The following is a 21,327-nucleotide window of genomic DNA, read 5'->3' as shown; positions in this document are numbered from 1 at the left end:
CCGACAAACTCTGGCTTTAGTGCGACTTTACAATGAGATACAGACAGTTTAGCCTGTTTGTGTCACCAACCTGAGAATTTAAAGGCCTCGTAGAAGCGTGAGAAGAGTAAAGGCCACTTTAAACGAGCAAAATCCACCACGTCCTCCTTCACCTTCTGCGTGCTAAGTCTCCTTTTACTGTGTAATCCCTGCACAGCGAGGAGTTGTGGTTAGCTACTGTTTTTAGCTTCTAGCAAAGAAAATGTGGGTTTTTGTCACCACAGCGGCAGATACCTTTTTGTGGGCGCTTATGATGAGCTGAACCCACTTCTCTGCAGTCTTAGTGGAGGTGATTTCTCTGTCGGGGATGTACGAGGGGATGAGGCTAAGCAAGCGATCCTGGAGAATCTCAGAGCCGTAATCCACAAAGTACTGCTGAGAGGCCAGTTCTGCCAGATCCTCCTCCTTCCAGACAGACACGAGACAAAGAGATGATCAGGAGAAAACAAAACCAACATCTGAAACAGTGATTGACTCTGCAGCTGTCGTCAAACAGACCCGATCATATCATAAGAGAGACACAGTCTAAAAAGTATAAGTCAAATTTAAATGAAGTAATTTAGAGCACTCGACTGTTGCACAAACAACATTATTCTTCTACACGTCCAGCTCAAATTTCAGTTAAATCTGTGTTTATATGGTAATTGAGATGCTTAGAGATGTTCACGTGGAGGCAGATACATGGTGTAAGTTGGTAAACCTGAGCATCAACCACTAATTAAAAGGTTTCATTTAAAGTCAGAAACTCCACTGGTTCCTTTTAAAGCAACTACAAATACATTATAAATGCACTGAATGACAATGTCACAGAGGTTTCTTGGCGAGAATTATAACTCCAATTGTCTTTATAGAACTTTACAGAGAGTTTTAGCTGATAGTTCAGCAGTTCTAGCAGCAGCAGGTAACTTTATTCCATGCACGAACACTACCATAAAAATCAAGTGGAGCTTATAGCAGGTGAAGAGTCAAATGTTTTCTATAGTAGGTGGTGGGGACCAAACACTGAGCTAAAAGAGAGTCAACATTCGACTTAAAATTACCAAATTAACAGAAATATGACTCTAGTTAATTGAAAATGTTGTTGTGTACCTACAGGTTGTATAAATGTGTACCTGTTTGCTGACAATTTCACTATTTAAACTCAAAAGGTGATGGAATGTCAGCGTGCACAACAAAACACGACTTCCTGCAGATTTCAAAATTCAGTCTGGTGATGAAATTCAATACTTTTCAAATACCTGCAAAACTAGTGCCTCATTTAGTGCTAATTATTCCACCAAGGAACGCGGTGGAGTTATGTGATAATCAGCATTGGTTTGTCCGTCTGTTTGTCTGTCTGTCTGTCTCTCTGTCTGTCTGTGTGTGCGCAACATTACTCAAAAATGGACCAACGGATTTGGATGAAATTTTTAGGGAAGGTCAGAAATGACACAAGGACCAAGATATTAGATTTTGGCAGTGATGCAGCTTATAGTCTGGATCCATGGATTTGTTAAAGATTTCTGTATCACTGCAAGATAGTGGCACAGCGTCACTTTAACTATGACAACAAGTGAACACTACATCAGCTGCCTGCTGATGATCATGATTGCAATACTACTAACAATCGACGGCTGCGGTCCACAAATTTTTTTAAAGATTTCATCCGTCGGAAGTCAGACAACAACTAAGTAACCTTGGTGGAGCACTGCAGTCTCTGAGTGCTTTTCCTTGTTAAAAATGTTGTTGTATAACTACAGGTTGTAAAATATGTAGCTCTTTGCTGACATCTTCCCTATTTAAACTTAAAAAGTGATGAAATGTCAACATGCACAACTTGTTTCTGCTGTAGCCAAGTGGACAAACCATGACATATTTCATGCTATCCAGTACTTTAAAATGTGATCAAATACCTGCAAAACTAGTGCCTCATTTAGTGCTAGTTATCAAATATTATGCTGACATGTCAAACTGTGATGGCATGAAAACACTACAGCTGCTAGTTTGGCTCTTATGCACCTTGAGTGAATGTCTGCAGCTTTAAATGTGCTACAGAAGATTCAAGATTTTTATTTGCCATTTGTGCACAAACAGACAGTTTGGGTACATTGGAATTCTTGTGCAGGGTTCTCTCTTGGAGTCGAGTAAAAATCAAACAGGAAGTATAAATTTCCAAAACAATCAAAACACAAGAGTAATAAAAGCTAAAATACAAAAATATGATAAACAGATCTGAATGCTGCAGCTGAAGTGTGAGAAGTAAACAAAGAACTAGTAATGTACTCTTTCCCAAAGATCAGAACTGTGACACTGGTTCTGAACATCCACATCATAAACAACGTTAAACAGCACTGATTTGACTAAATCTTAGAAAACTCTTTCAGACTGTGTTACATTACATAATAATTGTCCGACTACATCCTAACTCTTTCAGGCTCTGGGTGTCAGCTACACTTTAAACAGACTTCACTTTTGTAGTTTCTAAATCTTTGATCTGACAAAATCACTCTTACTGGGAAGAAAATGAAGTTAATCAGAGGTTATCTTCACACAGAACTACAGTGAACAGCAGCTCACCCTCTCACAGCGGTACTCTCCAAACTTCACTCCTCGGACGATCTGCTGGTAGATGAGGTTTGTGGCGACGTGGTCCTCGGCGGGGCTGTGCCAGGGGTTGAAGATCTCCTTCCTGAAGAACAGCCTCCAAGGGGCGTTCCTCTCCTGGGCGCCCTGCTCCTTCGCGTACTGCTCACACTGTGAGACGGCATCCATGACGTGGTCGCTGCCACTGCCCAGCGACGACACCTGGCAGAAACAGACGCACAATCAAACACAACCTTCATCAGGACTGACCAAACGGATGGATTTTTGTAAAAGGTGTTTTAACTGCCACATATTTTTTATGGTAAAAACTGTAAAAACACAAACAATAGTTGGATTTTCAACTTTCTGATTGTCCTTCAAATACTTATTTGTCACATGTATTTCCATTGGGAAAATCTTACCAAATCTAAGCTTATAATTGTGATATTTAATCAAAATTGCATTATTTTACATGTGCCTTTCAAAAAAAAAATCACCCAAAAAAATCACAAACAAAAGGTATTTAGATTCTGTCAAAAACTAAAAATTCTATTCTTCTTCCTGAAACCGTTAGGCAGTTAATGACTCAGCTGCAATCAACAGTCATGTGACAAAAATTCAGCAAAATTTTGCTTAAATTATCTTGAACTGCAGGCTGTGTAAGTGAGTAGCATCAGTACAAAAACAAGCTAAACATGTACATAGTGAAATATCAGAAGTACGGAGAGTAATACATTTTTTAGAGTATTATTAACACACGTGGACACTTGGAAAAATGTTTCACATGCTGATTCCAGCTTATTTTCATTTTTTGTAAAAAGAATAATTACAGAAATTCAACTTTTTCTTTTGGCGTTACAACTCTGTCACACTGCAAACAAACTGAGTTTTCTCTGCTTCTAGTCATGGTTGTTCTGCTTCCATAGAGCTGCAGGATTCAATACAAGTCTCTTCTGGGTCAACTACAGCTTGACAGATGTGTGATACCATCTATCAGGCTTCAGTGGAGCTGGAATTTTATTTAAAAGGTACATTTGCAGTCTTTAAAGCTAAAAAGAATCACTAAATGCAGACGTAAACTCAAACCCTTACGTAAAGAGCACCATATAGTTTTCACCCTCATAAACAGGAACTCAGCATATTGAAACACATTTTTGAGTTTTTCTCCACTTCGAGCCACAGTCGTGCTGTTTCCATAGAGGTGCAGGTCTTTATAATGCAGTGAAAAATGAGCCCACAGTGAGTAAAAATGTCAGAGGAACCCAAAAACAACCAGAAACTACTTTGGGCTCAGAAAGGTAATGTGACACCAAACTGTAAATGGAGTATAAACTGTTCTGCATCATTACAACACGTCCAGGTTTTACCTTGTCGAACAGAGCGATGTAGAGCGAGAAGCCGAACCGATCTCTCAGGTTGATCTTGTCAGCCAGAGCGTTACACAACTCGCTGGCTGTAGTGGCCGAGTCGGCCAGCAGCGTCTTAGTGGTGCCGTCCATGAACGTCACCGGCAGCATGATGGGCTTCTTAGACTTTGTGGCCTGGAGGCAAAACAAGCCAGAATGTAGCTCAAGCATGTAACAGTTAAAATGTTTTACAGAGATAAATCGTCATGTCCGAATAGTCTCACTTTAAAAACATCCATAAAAGTTGATTCAATTAGAAAAAAAGACTTATTTTGTCATATTTCAAATCAGACTACGCCTTTTCCACCCTGAGCACACTCAGAAAGAAGAGGTCAACGTATATACGAAGAGACGCTCAGCTCTATAGAACAAACACAGACTTTCATGAATAAAGGACAGTTTTGTCCTCTTGATCTAAAAAACAACAAAAATGACCCCAACTTTCAGATTTAAAAACTTTTTTTGATCACTTCAACTGACTTTAGATTTACTTCCACTGGTTATAATGTGTTGATTCTCCTCCGTACAGTCGATCAATAAACAGATGCTTTTTGAGAAACACCAGCAAGTTTTCTGCAGGCTCTCAGAGTTAGATTTACTCCAAATATCTTTAATGCTTTTTGCACAGAGGATAATACCACACACAATTGGCAGCGAAAGAAGAAAAAGATCAATAAATAAGAAATGAAAAATTGTATCCACATAATATACTATCACATCATTATTAAACTACTATACTATTAATAGTATAGTAGAATAAATCATATTTATTATTATTAGTCATAGTAATATATTAATTCTTATATTAAAATAGTAATAATATAATCATTTATTATATTATATTAAATAAGATTAAATGAAATAAATGTAAAGTTTTTCTCATATATTATTTGTTGATTTCTGGGTGTCAGTGGGTCTTCAGAGAACCTTTTCACAGACAGTCTAATGCTTTGTAGCTTCATGCAGCCTCTCATGAGTCCATCTATCATTAGTGTCTATTAAAGCAGAAACATTTCAGATTTTTAGCATGTTATCAAACCAAAGTACGAAAGTTTGAAGGAAAACCTGCGATTTCTGATAAAATCATGGATTCTTTCAGTACTTCTCCACTAACTCTAATTTCTATTGTAATATAGTTGGATGCAGGGCATAAATTATGAACATTTTTTGCTAAAATGGCTCATCGTAAGACGGTGGGTTTTCTCAATGAAACATCGTCCACTGTTAAAACACTTTCAGTTTGTAGGTGACGTCCCAACAGCCGGAAAACAAAAGCATTTCTAAACTGAATTTGCTGCTTTCAAAGACTTTTCCTGAGCAGACGACACAGCGCTGATGTACCTGCAGCTCCAACCAAGATGGCGGCTGCGTCCGAGTGCGGTTGACAAACGTCCTCCTCAACCTTTCCTCGCAGTACGGAGCGTAACCGGGAGGACCGTTGATCAGAAACGTCCGTAAATACTGACAGCAGAGCAGAAGGAGGAGAGAAAAGGAAAAACAAAAAACAGTCAGAGGAAACTTTTAAGTGCCTGAAGCATTGAACTGATTGATTTGGGGACAAACGTGGAACAGGTAACAGAAAAGAACGGTATTTTAATTTTTTATGACTGAAAGGAACAAGATGAGACATCAGAGTAAGAAAACTGCAAAATGATCAAAATGCTATATTTAATTCTTCTGCATTTTTTCTATCTAGCGCCAGATAGTAACCACTACATTTCACATACCACACTGCAGCTGCTGAAAACATCTGAATATGTCTCATGTTGTCCACATTTTACTATTTATCCACGTAAATAAAGACACAGGCCAACAAATGGACCCAAATGAGAACTCATTTTGTCTTTAAAATGTCAGAACATACTGAATATTACACAATAAAAAGTTACTAAATCAAATCTTTTAAGACAAGTGTTCATAGGTTATGTTGTATTTTATTTTTGTCCTTGCATTTCTGAAATATTTACATTTTTATATTCCAAAAAGTGCCATAAAATTTAAGTTTTTTTCATTTTTATTACAAGCATATGAATTCAGAAACGGTACTGCAAAGCATGGAGCAAATACTCCACAAAACTGACTGATGCATTTTAAAAATAGAAGTGAAAAACAGCACCAAAGAGGGTAAAACTGGTACATTAAAAAGCACAAGTGCAAAAAGTGGTTCGTGCCTCATTTTTGTCAGTCTGGAAATGTTAATTTAAAGAAATATCCATTAATCTGCTGGTGGAAAAAACTCTTTTTCTTGTGTTTGAGCTGCGTTTCTTACTTTGACAAACTTTTCGGACGGGGCGAAGCAGCCGACGCAGAGAGAGAGCAGGATCCATCCCCGAGCGTGGCTGCTTTTAGACGGATTCTGGGTGAGTTGTTTGCAGATCTGACAGTAGATCTCATCCCTGAAACAGAGAAGACCAGCACCAACAGATTACAGGTTCCTTAGTGTACGACACGGTCAGTTAGCTCAAACTGAAAATTATTTCTCATCTGAGGAGAGCATTGCTTTAGATTTACACACTTCTGCTTTTCTTCTCCTGTTTTTGGTCAAGACACTGAAAAAAGTTATGATGCCAAAAGTGAAGCAGCTTGTCGGTCACCTGAGTGCAGGTCTTAAGATGCCGTTTCCGATGATGAAGTGAAGTTTCTCCAGGTTGGAGGTGGGTCGATCCTCCAGCATGCTGTTCCCCTGCAGGCCGTAGTCGCCCTCAGTGAGTCGCCGGGTGACCTGCAGCACACCATCCATACAGTGGGCTAAAACTCACAGCAACCTTAAATCCTCTGGGGTTATTTTTAGCTTTGAACTGATTAATCTGATTATACAGATGACTTTTGTTATGTGAGGTTGGTTTGTAAGAAAGCCATCAGAGCAAAGTTTGTGTGAACCTTAAACAGAAACAAGTGAACTTCAAAAGGTTTCTAGGTGTTTTTGTTGCTTCTGTCACATTTATTCTCACTGTGGGACCATTTTTCACTGTAAAATAAGGTTCTGCTAGAAGTAGAGGCAACTCAAAAGTGGATTATTTGCAGTGTTTTGTAATGCAATAAGTCAAAAGGAATAAAAAACAAAATAGATTTTTCTGATTATTTATTCTACAAAATGGAAAAAAAGCTGAAAACAACATCTACAACATATTTCCAAATATTACCGACACTGGAAAAAAATGGTGCCACACCATGCTATAGATAGTTAGCTGATTACATTTTTACAGCGTTGAAAAATCTCACCATTTCCCAATTACTTTGCACATCAGCTCCAGAAAAATCTTCCACTACGTTGAACGTACCTTCCAACAAAGTGTCGAAAACTTGCTCCTCTGCACGTCATTTTTGAGTCATGCCACATACATTTTTTTGATCAAGTTAGTTTTATTTCTTTCAATCTCTCTGATGTCCAATAAAATGTCATGATTTTAAGCTTAGATTTGGTTAAATTTCACAATGGACCTACACGTGACACATGATTAATTAAATTAGAATGATTTCATAATATAATTTAGTTATTTTACAAAACCTGGTTAATTTTTATGAAGTTATTTTTGCCACATTTTACCATGACACACACAGAATCAAGGATTTTGATTCATTTAAAGCTCAGTTTTGGGTCATTTGGAAACTGCTTGTCAAACATGATTAATTCAAGGAGAGATGGGAAGGTAAAGGAGATGGTTTTCCTTTTATAGTTTCTAGCTCTTACAAATGGTACAATTTTGTTGATTTTTTAGTAAAGAAAAAATGCAATTTAAACCTGCTGGTGGGTTTTACAGTTTAGAGCAGTGTTTCTCCCCTGTTTATTTTACAAAGTTATTGCAAAATGTCAAAGATTTTTCTCGATATTTGCACACAGTCTGAGTGTACACTGAACTGTATTGTTACGTGTTGTGTTCTATTCTTATGTGTTTCGGTTCCAGCAAAGAGACTTTTTCCTCAGTTTTTTTAAGAGGACACAGATTTATGGATTTTTGTTCTTTCTACTTATCACTGAGCATGTTGGTAAGCTGTTGCACAATTTGACTGCTCATGATAGTTATCTATTTTCAATAAGTTTAAATTTGGCTCCTTTCATGACTATTTAAAGCAAGGGGGGCCGAAAAGTTTTTGTCCTTTGAAGGACGACCAAATTTGAGAACCACTGGAGGGTTAGAGGGCTAAGAGCTACTTCTACAACCTTCCAACGGACCTGCCCATCACACATGATTTATTCAAGCACCATTGGAAAGTAGAAAATACATCAATTTGCCCTCTTATTAAAGCTTCTTATAAACGTGATGTTTTAAAAAAGATATCATAAATTTTAAACCTGTTGCTGGATTTTAGGGTTTAGTGGGTTAAGACTTGCTACTTGTGTGACTTGTTTTTTTAAATAAGTTTCAGTGCTACACCTCATGAGGACAGGATTGTTGTGGGTCCTAATCTAAAAGTCGCGGCTCTGGATAAATGCTAAAAGGACTGATTTTAGTCTTACCTCCTCGGTGATCTTGGATTTCCTCTTCAGGGTGAGAGATACGAGTTTATGTCTGACGCTGTTCCTCTTCTGGACGTCTATGGAGCTGTTCTGTAGACGCAAACGTGGGATGACATTTAGCTGAACCCCTCACAGATCTGAGTGTCAGTAACGATTAAAGGACCGTCTTCTCACCTCTCCTTCCACCTGCAGCTCTTGCAGCTCCCTCTTGTATGTTCTCTTGCCGAGCGTTTCGTAGATCTTGGTCATGACGGGGATCTTTTCGCTGCCATCATTGATGACTATTTGACATTTTGGCTCTGGGAGATCTCCCATGAACCTCAGCACGGTGATCCAGACTGCTAACGCTGCCTGGAGATGTGATAAAGTGAGCAATCACGGTGTTGATTTTACAAATAGGGTCATTCCGTGTGGTTTCACCAGATGGGTGTTGCCGCACCATTACAAAACGCTGGCAAGGCTTTTTATAGCCCAAATTCTGAAAATTTCAGAGCCCCACAACTCAGAAACTATTTGAGCTACAGGCCTACAATTTTGCATAGAAAGTACTTTTGTGACTATCTAATGGCATACAAATTTAGGACTAATTTGAAAATGGTGCAGCAACACCCCCAAGGAATATCTGGTCATTTCACCTGGAATGATCCAATATTCAAATATAAGTTAATCATCACTTCTATTTTTTCATACATTAGCATAAACAGCAGTCTAATCTGCCGTTTTCTAATTCACAGTGTCAATGGACCAAATTGAATTGAATTTTATTGGACCAAACAGAAGGAGAGCGACACTTAGCACCATTTTTTTTTAACTTAAAACAGACTGCTAAAAAAGTGTCAAAGCTAAGAAACATTTGTCACATTTTTACTCCTTAAAAAGAGACAATGATGGGATTTTTTTTCATAATTCGAAAAAAGTTATGTGTGTAAAATGTAGATCTAACAAGAACATTTTCTAACTACACTCAGTAAAAAATTCTTACTGTGATTTGTGTTTGTCTTTTTATATTTGCAAATAATTTGTACATGCAAGATGTGCAAAACACGCTATCATATCAGCTATAAAAACTGTGAAGGTTAAGAAACACTCCTCAAACTTTTATTCTTTAGAGAGAAAATTATCTTGTTTTCCATAATGACTAAAAAATTATTTGTGTGTGTACAAGTTAGATGTAAGAAGAACATTTTGTAAGAGTAAAAAAGCTTGTATTATAACTGATGTTTTGTCTTTTTATATTTGCAAAATGTTTGTATGTGGAAGATATGGAAACACCTGATTACATGAGGTGAAAAAAAGTTTGGGTTAAGAAATCTCACAGTGAGAAAATAATCTTGTTTTTTTTTTACAATGAGAAAAAAGACAAGTTACTTCTGTACAATGTTGACGTAACTAAAACCTTTAAAATTACAAGTACAAAGAAATCTTACTATAACTTTTTGTATCTGCAGAACGTCTGTGGAAGCAAGGTGAAAATGACTCTTTAGAACAACTGAAAAAACTGTAAAGGTTAAGAAAAACTCCTCAAAGTTTCATTCCTTAGTGATAGAAAATTATATTGTTTTTCAGAACCAGAAAAAAGACAAGTTACTTATGTACAATGTCAATGTAAGAATATTTTCCAATTATAAAGAATAAAACTATTTATCTTATTATAATTGGTATTTTTGTGTTATTATTGAAAAATATGCAAGAAGTATAAAACGTGTCATTATATCAACTTCAAAGATAATTTAGTTCCAGAACATAAAGGTTTTCTTTCTATACAAAGATATAATGTCGCTCACAATTATTATTCAAAAATCATACTGTAACATTACTTCTCTGTAAGACAGTGAAGCTTCTCTTATTTGCATTCACTGGACAAAGCTAAGAAAAGCCAAATTTTCGCTGCAAGACAATTACTGAGCTACAAAATATAACATCAGTATGAATCATTTTTGCTTTCACAACAGCTTTTTTTGTGTGTTTTCTTCTGTCTAAACTTTCCACATCTAGTTTCTCCATAAATCTCGTAACTGGAGGTAAACTTTGGTAAACGCAGGTGACTTCAGATGTTTATTTATGAAACGATCCAGACAGTCGCCGCTACAGTTTTGAGATCTAAGCTCTCACCAGCTGGTCTCCTTCGTCCTCGTGGAACAGCAGAGGTTGTTTCAGCGGCCGTCTGATGTAAGTGTGAGTGGAAACGCCCTGGAAGTACGTAGCTGCAAACTTGGAGAACTTGTACTCTGATAGATCCTCCTCTTCCTCGTCTGGTAACGGCAGAGCTTCGTTCAGCACCTCCTCCTCAGCTTCCTCACCACGAGGGATGTTTTCCAAGTCCTGAAGAAACACAGCGATATGTGAGACCACTATTACTGCAGACAAAACGTTAAAATGGGACTGGATATTATTGAATGTAGCCAAATAATATTGACAACTCTGCTTTCAGTGAAGCCACTGTTTCTCTATACTTGCTGGATATATAAATGGAGACATTCATTAAAACCTCAGCTAACAAGAAAGTTTTTTCTGTCCCTAAATGACCAAAAACCAAAGCTACTGCTGCACCTCTAATCCATAGTTCATACTAATGTTTAAGAATGCAACTATTTATTATTTTTATTGCTGACTCTCTGTTAGGTTTAAAAATGATGAACAGTTTTGAACAGTGATTCCCAAAGCCCAACCAGATATCTTATTTACAACCAAAAGAAAGAAGATAAAAGAAATCTAAAATATCACATTTAAGAAGCTATGACCACAGAATTTAGACTTTTTTTCTGGGGAAAAAAACTCTGATCAATTGAATCTCAAAATAAATAAAGATCAATTATTTTTGCTGTCACTGTTTTGATTTACACGTGTTTGAATGAAATGAAATGAAATGAGATACCACTGTGTGCTGGTACATATGTATAAATGTCAACATGCTTAAATAAAAATATTTGAAGAATTACTATATTATTATGGATTTAGAGTACAGAGATAAGGGTCATAGCCATGCAAGTAGCTCTGAATGGCTGAACTTCAAGCTAAATGCTAACATTAGTGTGCTAACAAACTGATATTTAGTTGGTTTATCATGTTCACAATTCCATTTTTGCATGTCAAGGCACTAAAGTCTGCTAATTAGTCCAAAGCACCAAGTCAAACTGAGAAAATTTTTTGCAAATATTTAGTTAATAAAATAAATAAAGTGTGCATATTTTCACCAATGGTGGTGCCAGGCAAGTAGCTCTGTGTGGCTGAACCTTGGGCTAAATGCTAACATTAGCATACAAACAAACAGATGTTTAGCTGGTTTATCATGTTCATGATACAAGTTGAGCATTTCAGCACGCTAGATTCTGCTAACTAGTTGTAAGCAGAGCTCAGGGTATTTTTGCAGATGTTTAGTTATAAATGAAAATAGCATGCACATTTTAACATGATGGTGGCGGCAAATTAAATTTCAAGTTTTCACTAATGTTTCTGTGTGGCTGAACCTTGGGCTAAATGCGAACATTAGCATGCAAACAGGCTGATGTTTAGGTTGTACTAAATTCTGCTAATTATTAGCTGTAGGAATCAGGTAGAGACTATTTTTGGAGATATTTTGTAATAAATGAAAACAGCGTGCACATTTTCACCTGTTGATTGTGCCACACAAAATTTTAAGGGCCATGCAGACAAGTAGCTCTGTGTGGCTGAACCTTGGGCTAAATGCTAACATTAGCATGCAAACATACTGCTATTTAGCCAGGTTATCATGTTCATGATTTACGCTTAGTGTGTTGTTGTGCTAAATTCTCCTCATTAACTGTCAAAATCAGGTAGAGACTGCTTTTGTGATCAATGAAAAGAACATTTTTAATTGATGATGGGGCCACACAGAATTTCCAAGGATCACGCAAGCAGCTGTGTGGCTAAACTTTAAGCTAAATGCTAACATTAGCATGCTAACAAACAGATGTTAAGCTGGTTTATCATGTTCATGATTTAAGCTGAGCATGTCAGCATGCCAAATTTTGCTAACTAGTTCTAAACACAGCTGAGTGTATTTTTGCAGATATTTTGTGATAAATGAAAATAGCATTCACATCTTGACATGATAGAGGTAGCAATCAAAATTTCAAGTGTTCACCAAAGTTAATAAAATTCATCCCAGGGTTCTCGCCAGCGCATTTCAGCATAACGGCCCCGTTACACTGTCTAACGGGCCGTTACGCTCAGTTTAAAAGATTACGCTGTGATTAGGGCCGCTACGCCAGCGCATTTCAAAGATTACGCTGTTGTTATGAGAGTGTGGCTCCGTCATGAGAGAGGGAGAGAGAGCAGCGTGTGTGTGGGAGGGAGGGGGAGAGCGAGTGAGACAGTCGGTGCAGTCGGAGGAGGACAGAAGGTGTGTAGTTGCTGGGTTGGCCTTACTGTGCGGTTCAGCCACTGTTTATAGACAATAAAGGCTGCAGTGTTCTCCGATGTGGCTGGGCTCCTGTGTCTTTGCCTCTACGGCTGCTGAGGAAGTGAAGGGGGTTAACCCCGGGCTTCCTCACCACGGTCGGGGGCCGAACAGGAAGGGTTAACACTGTGATTAGGGCCGCTGCGCTGTTATTTTGACCGATAACGCCATGTGCGTTTGTTTTTATCAACCTGGTGCCTGTCTAGGTTAATTTATGTCTCCCCACCTCAGCCGTACTTTCCTGTCGATTGACCCGTTCCTGTCTATTGCGCATGCGCGTTCCAGTCTATTGCGCGCGCGCGCGTGCAGGAGGACCTGCCGTTAGGCTGAAAAAAAAAAAAAACCTGGTGAGAACCCTGCATCCTGGGAGATGGATGAATGAGTGAACCAGATTTCATGATCCATTGAATATTTATTATTTATTTTTTAGATATTTCACTCAAAATCGCCACTGTGGTGCTAAAGAAGACGTCAGGTGAACCAGAACTACTTAGACTGATCCTCTGGGGACCATGAATATCTTGGTAAACCACTCATCCAATTACTACTACTAAATACTACTCTTTCTGAGCATTTGGTCAGACATCTTTACTGAATACAAAACCCATTAATCCATACTTCGAATCCAGCTGGTGCCTGTCCGTCCTGGTTGGGTAATGGGCCGGCGTTCCCCAGGAAACCAAACATACGGTCGACCATGTCCGAGTGGTCGACGGGCGCCTCCTTCTCCCTCTCCATCTGCTCCAGGAGCTCCTTCTTCCTCCTCGCCTCCTCCTTCTCCTCCCTCTCCCTCTCCTCCTGCTGCTGGACCAGTTGGACCAGACGCTCCTGGTGCTTCCTCTCGGCCTCAGCTTTGGCCCGCCGAGCCGTCATCTGGTTCCTCAGACGCTCCTCCTCGGCCAGGCGCTGACGCTCGGCTTCCAAGCGACGCTGAAGCTGTGAAGGTTAAGAAACAGAAGGAGAAGGGTTCACAGACAGGTGTAGGCGTTAACTCTGATTTTACTCAATAATTTACTGCCTTATCTGTTAGCTTTTGACTATTCGTCTGCAGAGGAGATGAAGGGAAACATTACAGGTGTAGAAAAAAACCCCAACATTATTCTAAGAAATATGTGACTAGACAAAAAGAATCAAAGGATGTGAAGTATTCTTTAACACCCAACACCACATAAAAGGCTAACAGTGAACGCTACAGAAGAGTAAATCTAAAAATCTACACACTAATATGACAAGAAACCTATAAAAACCAGTAAAAGTCACAACGCTCCGACTGATTATGAACATGTATGGCGTTGACAACATGTGTCAGCAGCTGCTTCTGGTCCGCCAGATGTTCTGCTGTTGGTCTCACCCTCCTCGCTGTCGAATCGAAACGTTCTCCAAAAGCTCAACTTAATAACAAACTGAGATTTAGTAAAAATTTATAAATTAAAACAATTTATTCAGCAGTCTTTCAGGACAGGAAGAGAGAAATATCTGCAACCACAAGCTGACAAACATACAAGCAGGCAGGTTAAAGAAACTCACTTAAAAAATGAAGTTTTTTTGTAACATGAAATAAGCTGAAAGTGTTCAGTATAAACAAGTAAAAAAGGAATTACACAAAATATAAAAAAATAAAACAAGCATTTACAAAAGCATTGAATTCATTCATGATTCGGACAGTTAAAAACAAAAGAGAGGTAAAGAAAAGTTAATTTGCTGAATAATAAATTCACCCACTATAACGAGGTAATCAATATAATCAGTTATTTACTTCACCTGTTAGAAATTGTAAAGCAGATCGGTGTTAAAGTTTACTCAGAAATTATGACATTAATAGTATAAAAAACTTTACAGGCAGTGGTTTGATTCTGAATTCAGCACCTTTGTGTTTTGTATACTGCTTTAAAAAAATCCCACAAAAAAATCATCAAATTAGGAATGTTTTCCTGTTCTTGCTTTTAGAATGTTGTAGTATTACAAAACGGATAATTAATTACAGAAAATTCACAGAATTTCTAGGATGGCACATTAGATTGTTTATAATCAACCTTGAATTCTTCAATGATCTGCAACAATTAAGACTAGATTCCAGCTCCAGTTACCATAGCTTAGCATAGACACTGAAAACAGGCGTAAAGTGTTATCCTGAGGGTAAGAAAATCACAAAGTGCCATACTTCTACTTTATTTTTGTGAATCAGTGATATTAATTCAAGGGAAATGTGTTACTTTGTGAGCACTAGAGGTACTTGTTGGTTGTTGGTTAGTATTTTTGGATGGAGCCAAGCTAGCGGGTTCCCCTTCCTTCCAGTCTTTATGTTACTTCTCTGGACTACTGATCAGAAGGTCAGAGATTCAAACTCCTGTCTGGCCCTTGAGCAAAGCCCTTAACCCTTCCTGCTCCAGGGGCTCTGTACTATGGCTGACCCTGCACTCTGACCCCGATTAGGATAAGCAAAAAGCAACATTTCACAGTGCTGTAATGTATTTGTGACAAATAAAGGCAAATTATTATAATTATATTATAAAAGGCAATAAACATTACAATAACAAATGCAAAAAGACGTCACAGTTTCCTGACATTGTTCTGTGAGCCTCAGCACCAGTAGCCCTCTCTGTCTCGCATGTCAACAACATGGTGGAGGTAGCAGTAGTAAATGTAATAACTCTTTACCTCTGCCCTGAGCCGCTGGCAGAGGCGTCTGGCTATCATGCCCCTGGTGTAGGCCTGGATGGTCAGCACGGCACGGAGACGCCGCCAGAACGTCTGCCGGATGAGGAAGCCGCGACACAGAGCCTGGATGAGCGTGACACGGAGGCGAGTCATCCGGTAGCTTCTGTAGTGCTTCCTGGACCTGTAGACGGCCTGGAGGCGCAAGAAACCCGACCGCATCTGTAGGAGAGAAACGTGTTTTACAGGTCAGGAATTAGTATTCTGTATTCACTTTAGTGTTTTTATTATGCGGTGATGTTTGACTGTTGGAGTATGTTTTGTTTTTAAAGCTCTGAACCCCAAAGCCTGCTATCAGCTATAAAAGACATGTTAGTTTAAAAATAATGACACCAGGTACATGAGCCACAGAATGAGAAGCAGTCTGAACAGCAAAATTAACCAAATCTAAGGTTGAAATTAATCCTATCCTTGATTCTGTCTAATTTGAAAATTTGACATATATATATATATATATATATACACACACACACACACACACACACACACGTTTTGTAAAAAATAAATACATTTTAAAAATTATAATGAAACCATGGTACTTGAATCAGTCATGTGTGATATGGGGTTACATTTGGAAATTGAACTAAAACTAAGCTTGAAATAATGTAATAATTTTATGAAAACAACTTAATTCCACATGTCTTATTTGAACCTTTGTCAATAATAAGAAAACACTCCTTGGCACAACTAAAAAGCCAATAGTGACTTAGCTGCAACTAACAGTCATCTGACAAAAAAAAAATCACTCGATTCTATACGTCTCACTTAAAATTTGACAAAAACATGTGTTTTTTAAAAAAAAGTTTTGCTAAAGAAAAACAGCTAAAAACCATGAAACCATGGCACTTCCATTAGGAAGTAGGAGAAGCACGTTTTAACCCTTTGAGCTCCAAAATCCACCTGCAGGTTTAAAGTATTATCATTTTTTAGCCCTTACAAGGCCATGTTTCTGGAGAAGTACATATACTAAAACATATACTAAAACCACCTAATCCATAAAAATATCGATCAAGTCTTGCGAGGTCACATTGTCGTAGGCGTTCGCCATTTTGAATTTTGGCCGGTACGCGGCCCCAATAAGAGCTTCGTAATTGCGGCTGCATTATAACGGCTCATACGGCTTTATCATCTGAAATAAGCAAATTTGGGGCCAATGTTTATATCTTACCATTGGTCAACTTAAACATACGGGTGTGTGCATATTTTATGTGAATTAGCAATCATAAACAAGTCACACGTGTTGAGCCGAGAATGTTCGGTTTTGGCTGTGTGTACGAGTAAGTGGGAACGAGTATACTCAGTCCCGCCTTTTAAGGGTTAAAAAAATCCCCAAAACTGTACCATTTGTAAGAGCTAGAAACTGTAAAAAAGAAGACAAATGGATGTATTTTCAGCCTTCCAATGGTGCTCAAATAAATCACGTGTGATGTGGAGTTTCATTGGGAAATTTAACCACATGTAAGCTAAAATTCACAACTGTTTATCTAAACAACTTCATTCCACGTGTCTAATTTAAAACTCTACCAAAAATAAATTGTTGGACGCATATCCATACACATAAATAAAAAACTTTAGGCTCAATTTGTGGTTACATAAAACAGGAGACAAGTTTGGAAACAAATTAGAGATAGAGAAACTGAGAAGAAATAAAACAAACTTGAGCAATGAAATAAACTCAGCATTACTACAAACAATATGCAGAGAAGCAAGTTGTTGTAAGATACATTCGTCACGCTGAAACATCTTTTTAGAGCTGATGAGCAGTAATGTAAACATAACAGCTTGTAGAGGTAAATAGTAAAATATCTCTAGCACAGAGACAGATTTGTAAAATAAATAATCAAAAAAGTCAATTTTCGTTGAAATGAAATCTGTATAGTGTACAAATGGTGTAATGACACCTGATTCGTGTGACTTGCAACAAATAAACAAAAGAGAGAACAGGAGAGAAGAGCTGGAAACTGATGGAAAACTACAAAAACTGAACACTGACAGTTGCAAACGACTCACAATTTGGTAATTCTTCCTGGATTGATAACCCCTCCAGACCTTCTGAATGAAAGTCACAGCGCTCCTCAGTCTGAGAAAGTTGGTCCTATGAAGACAGAAAGGAACTGGAATTAGATTTAAAATGATTGATATCCCTCCATTTATTTACTCTACAATAAGCAGAAATACGACATCCACTGTTCTCTGTTCTGTATTTAGAAGAACAGACGCTCTGCTTTTGATTTGTGAAACAAAATTATTATTTTAAATAAGGTACAGACAAAACAATTAGGATGTTAGCACAAAATACTGAAGCAATCAGGAGCTTTTTGTAGTTCCTGATGAAACTTCTACACTAGTTTGAGTCTTCTTGAACCAAATGTTCTCTTTGAATTGATGTGTAAGACTTTCAGCTTTTTCCATAAACCCCTCTGGTCTGTCTACGAGTTCAGCTACAGACTGTTGGACTACAAACTTCCTAAAAATATTAATAAATGGAGAAATGATAACATCAAGCTACTTTGCTCTTGTAGTCTTTACTGTGACTCTGCTTAGCAGTTTTTTTCGTCTTTCTGCCCCAAGACAATTTTTTTCTTCCTTTTCCTCTTTACTACAGTGCAAATAATACATACTGTTTAAAACATCACTATGACACACCTGTATCAATGGTTTTACGCATCATTTTAGAAGATATTTGTACAATGAGCAAATATTCAATTCAATTCAATTTTATTTATATAGCGTCAATTACAGTCAAATCGTCTCAAGACGCTTTACAGAACCCATATGCCTGACCCCCAGAGCAAGCCCAAAGGCGACAGTGGCAAGGAAAACACCCTTTTAACAGGGAAAAAACCTCGAGCAGAACCCGGCTCTATATAGGGGGGACCCATCTGCTGCTGGCCGGGCGGGTTGAGAAGGACAGAGGAGGGCAAGGGGGAGGGATGGGAGAAGAGGGAGGGGTGGGAAAGCAAGGAAAACACTATAACAAATATTCCATCAACATTGTCAAATTCACCATAAAGGTATAAAAACCACAGATTTTTTTCTATTATGTATGTCTCTTATGTGCTCACAGAACTGGAGGTACACTCTTTAACTACTCATGGTTTTAGCTGTCAGATACTACAAAGCAATAATGAGGCGTGAGGATCCTTTTGGTCATGATAATAATAATAATGATAATAATAATAATCATCTTGTGCCCAGAAGTTAAAGAAATCATTTTCAAGATGTTGGAGATGCATGTAGACATCTCTTCTTGAAAGCGGTTTACCTCTCTTTCAGTCCTCTCACTGCCTTCTGGATGAGGATGACCTTATCAGTGATGGCTTTGTCCCTCTCGATCTCCAGCTGCATATCGTGGTGATCCTGAATAACATAAAAACTAATTTGAAACTCTTATATAAATATTTTTATGCATCATGTTAACATGCATAGCTCTAAACACGTTCTTTGGGGATAAAAATATCTACAACACAATAACAACAATGGAGCGCCCAGATAGCTCATTGGGTTGAGCGGGTGACCCAGAAACAGGCTGTAGACCCCGAGGCAGTGGCCTGGGTTCCATTACAGCTCAGGGCTGCAGGTCTTCCCCCCATTCTTCTCCATACTTTCCGGTCTGCCTCTTTACTAACCTGTCCAACAAAAACAACAAAAGGCTAAAAAAAAATGTAACTACAACAAGAGGCTGAGGGAGACGGGATCCACAGTTCTGAGGTAATTTGGCCCAACTTTGAAGATCTTTATCGTCATTAGGAATGAAAGGAGCTGAGAATTAGAGCCACAGACAGGTTAAGTAACAAATTAGCTGCACTCCCACTGCAGGAACTTTCCTCAGTGGCTATGAACCTTTTGAGGAACTCAGTGCCTCCTTTGCACTCAGTAACACAAATGAAATGAATCTCCAGGAAGGCTTTACCCCCCAAAAGTCAGCTTGGAGCATGCAGGGTTGAATGCTGTTGACTGATTGCATATTTGAGTTTTTTGTGCAGTGTTTTCCAACTGCTATTTTTAAAATCCAGCACCTGCACCTGCAAGAAGCTGCAACAATCTTATGTTGGTTTTGTTCTTTACAAAAGGAATCCTGTGATAACTGGACTGATGAGGAAGTCCAGGCTTTGTAAATCTGCAATAAGTCTTCTTTTTTTTAAACTTGTTTAACGTCTCCTGACTAATTTGCCTGATTTTTACAGGGCTTTAGATTGGCAATGCAGTTAAAGTGCAGAAGGAACCTTTATAATTCCTGAAAGCCCCTAGAAAAATCCCTGGAACTAAAAGTTTTATAAAAATAATGGTGCAAACTGGTTTTGGTTCCCACATTGGATTTAGACTCAACAGAAGTGTACAACATCACATCATCTGTATAAGTGCAAATTACATGAAACTACAATGCATAAATAGCCACAACCAAAAATTTATTTTAGTGTTTTAAGAGTCGGGATATTTCAGTAACACCTGACACAAGTCATTCTTCCAGGACTCAGCAGGAAAATTCTACAGGAGAAAACAAACCTTTAGGAAAATCTTGGTCTTTCCGATCTGCCAGTCATCGTGCTTCCCCAGCCGGGCCAAGACTATCTGCTGGCAGGTTCCTCTCAGGTCCTCCTGGAAGAGAGAAAACTGTGTTGAATTGATAATTCCAGAACCAGTAAAGATATATGATGTGCAGCTCATCAGACATGATGTTGAAAAGGTGCTACTGACATTAATACTGTATTAAAGACATGCTGCATCAATCAGTACAACCAGTTATTTAACTAGTGCAGAATCAGTAGATACTAATCAAACAACCACATTACATCCATCCATCCATCCATTCTCTATACACCCCTTTATCCTCACTAGGGTTGCGGGGGGTGCTGGAGCCTATCCCAGCAGGCAGGGGACACCCTGGACAGGTCACCAGTCTGTCTCAGGGCGACATATACAGACGAACAATCACACTCACATTCACACCTACGGGCAATTTAGAGTAACCAATTAACCTCAGCATATTTTTGGACTGTGGGAGGAAGCCGGAGTGGCCGGAGAAAACCCACGCATGCACAGGGAGAACATGCAAACTCCATGCAGAAAGATCCCAGGCCCACCCCGGGATTTGAACCGGTGATCTTCTTGCTGTAAGGCGAAAGTGCTAACCACTTTTTCCACTGTGCAGGCCCAAAGGCAACATATATTACTGACAAAATATTCTGTCCAAAGTTGCCAAGAATACACCAAGTGTCAAACTATATCAATTATGGTGAAACGATTCTTTATCAGTCCAATTAATAACAAGTCGCTCCTCCAAAAAAGTCTAACCAGGACTAAGGACTACAACAGACAACAGTTGTGTTGTTGACCTGTACGTGAGCAGGTTTGACTCCAGGCATCAGAACTCGGTATCGATCCACAAACTCTGCGAAGCTGTATCTGATGGGATAACCCGCCCTCCTGATCCGGATCGTCTCCATCATGCCGGAGTATCGCAGCTGACGAATGCACAGCTCTCTGTCGAACAACTGAGAAAAAACACACGGAAACAGAAACGTTGGAATCAGACGTAGACTCTTCTCTAGAGCGAAAGTTGAAAGACTAGTATTTTAGTATATTCACTGTAATACAAAAAATTACACTGCCACTTCACTCAACCACTGTTTAAAAAAAAGAAAATTCTGTATCCAAACCACTATTCTTAAAAATAAATTAATTTATGCTTGTAGATTGAACAGTGCAAGTGCTTTCTTCAGCTT

At 38.5% G+C, this 21,327-nt stretch overlaps 1 protein-coding gene across 1 annotated transcript in view; it reads right to left on the bottom strand.

Moving 5' to 3' along the window:
• The window catches only part of LOC110967763 (unconventional myosin-VIIa-like), a 95,750-nt gene that overhangs the window by 25,240 nt on the left and 49,183 nt on the right, over positions 1 to 21,327 (bottom strand). Inside the window, exons 18-33 of the mRNA XM_051937378.1 lie at positions 20,938 to 21,096; positions 20,108 to 20,200; positions 18,867 to 18,961; positions 17,612 to 17,696; positions 15,545 to 15,763; positions 13,505 to 13,822; positions 10,579 to 10,788; positions 8,641 to 8,817; positions 8,467 to 8,556; positions 6,602 to 6,729; positions 6,277 to 6,403; positions 5,349 to 5,468; positions 3,969 to 4,142; positions 2,596 to 2,823; positions 274 to 444; positions 71 to 188 (exon numbers count right to left, since the gene is read on the bottom strand). Coding sequence (XP_051793338.1) covers positions 71 to 188; positions 274 to 444; positions 2,596 to 2,823; positions 3,969 to 4,142; positions 5,349 to 5,468; positions 6,277 to 6,403; positions 6,602 to 6,729; positions 8,467 to 8,556; positions 8,641 to 8,817; positions 10,579 to 10,788; positions 13,505 to 13,822; positions 15,545 to 15,763; positions 17,612 to 17,696; positions 18,867 to 18,961; positions 20,108 to 20,200; positions 20,938 to 21,096 — 2,512 coding nt within the window. The remainder of the gene's footprint in view (positions 1 to 70; positions 189 to 273; positions 445 to 2,595; positions 2,824 to 3,968; positions 4,143 to 5,348; positions 5,469 to 6,276; positions 6,404 to 6,601; positions 6,730 to 8,466; positions 8,557 to 8,640; positions 8,818 to 10,578; positions 10,789 to 13,504; positions 13,823 to 15,544; positions 15,764 to 17,611; positions 17,697 to 18,866; positions 18,962 to 20,107; positions 20,201 to 20,937; positions 21,097 to 21,327) is intronic.

Source organism: Acanthochromis polyacanthus, chromosome 17, assembly GCF_021347895.1.
Source record: "Acanthochromis polyacanthus isolate Apoly-LR-REF ecotype Palm Island chromosome 17, KAUST_Apoly_ChrSc, whole genome shotgun sequence".
Lineage (NCBI taxonomy): Eukaryota > Metazoa > Chordata > Actinopteri > Pomacentridae > Acanthochromis > Acanthochromis polyacanthus.
Note: the sequence above shows the minus strand (reverse complement) of the source record. Positions and strands in the feature narration are given on the sequence as shown.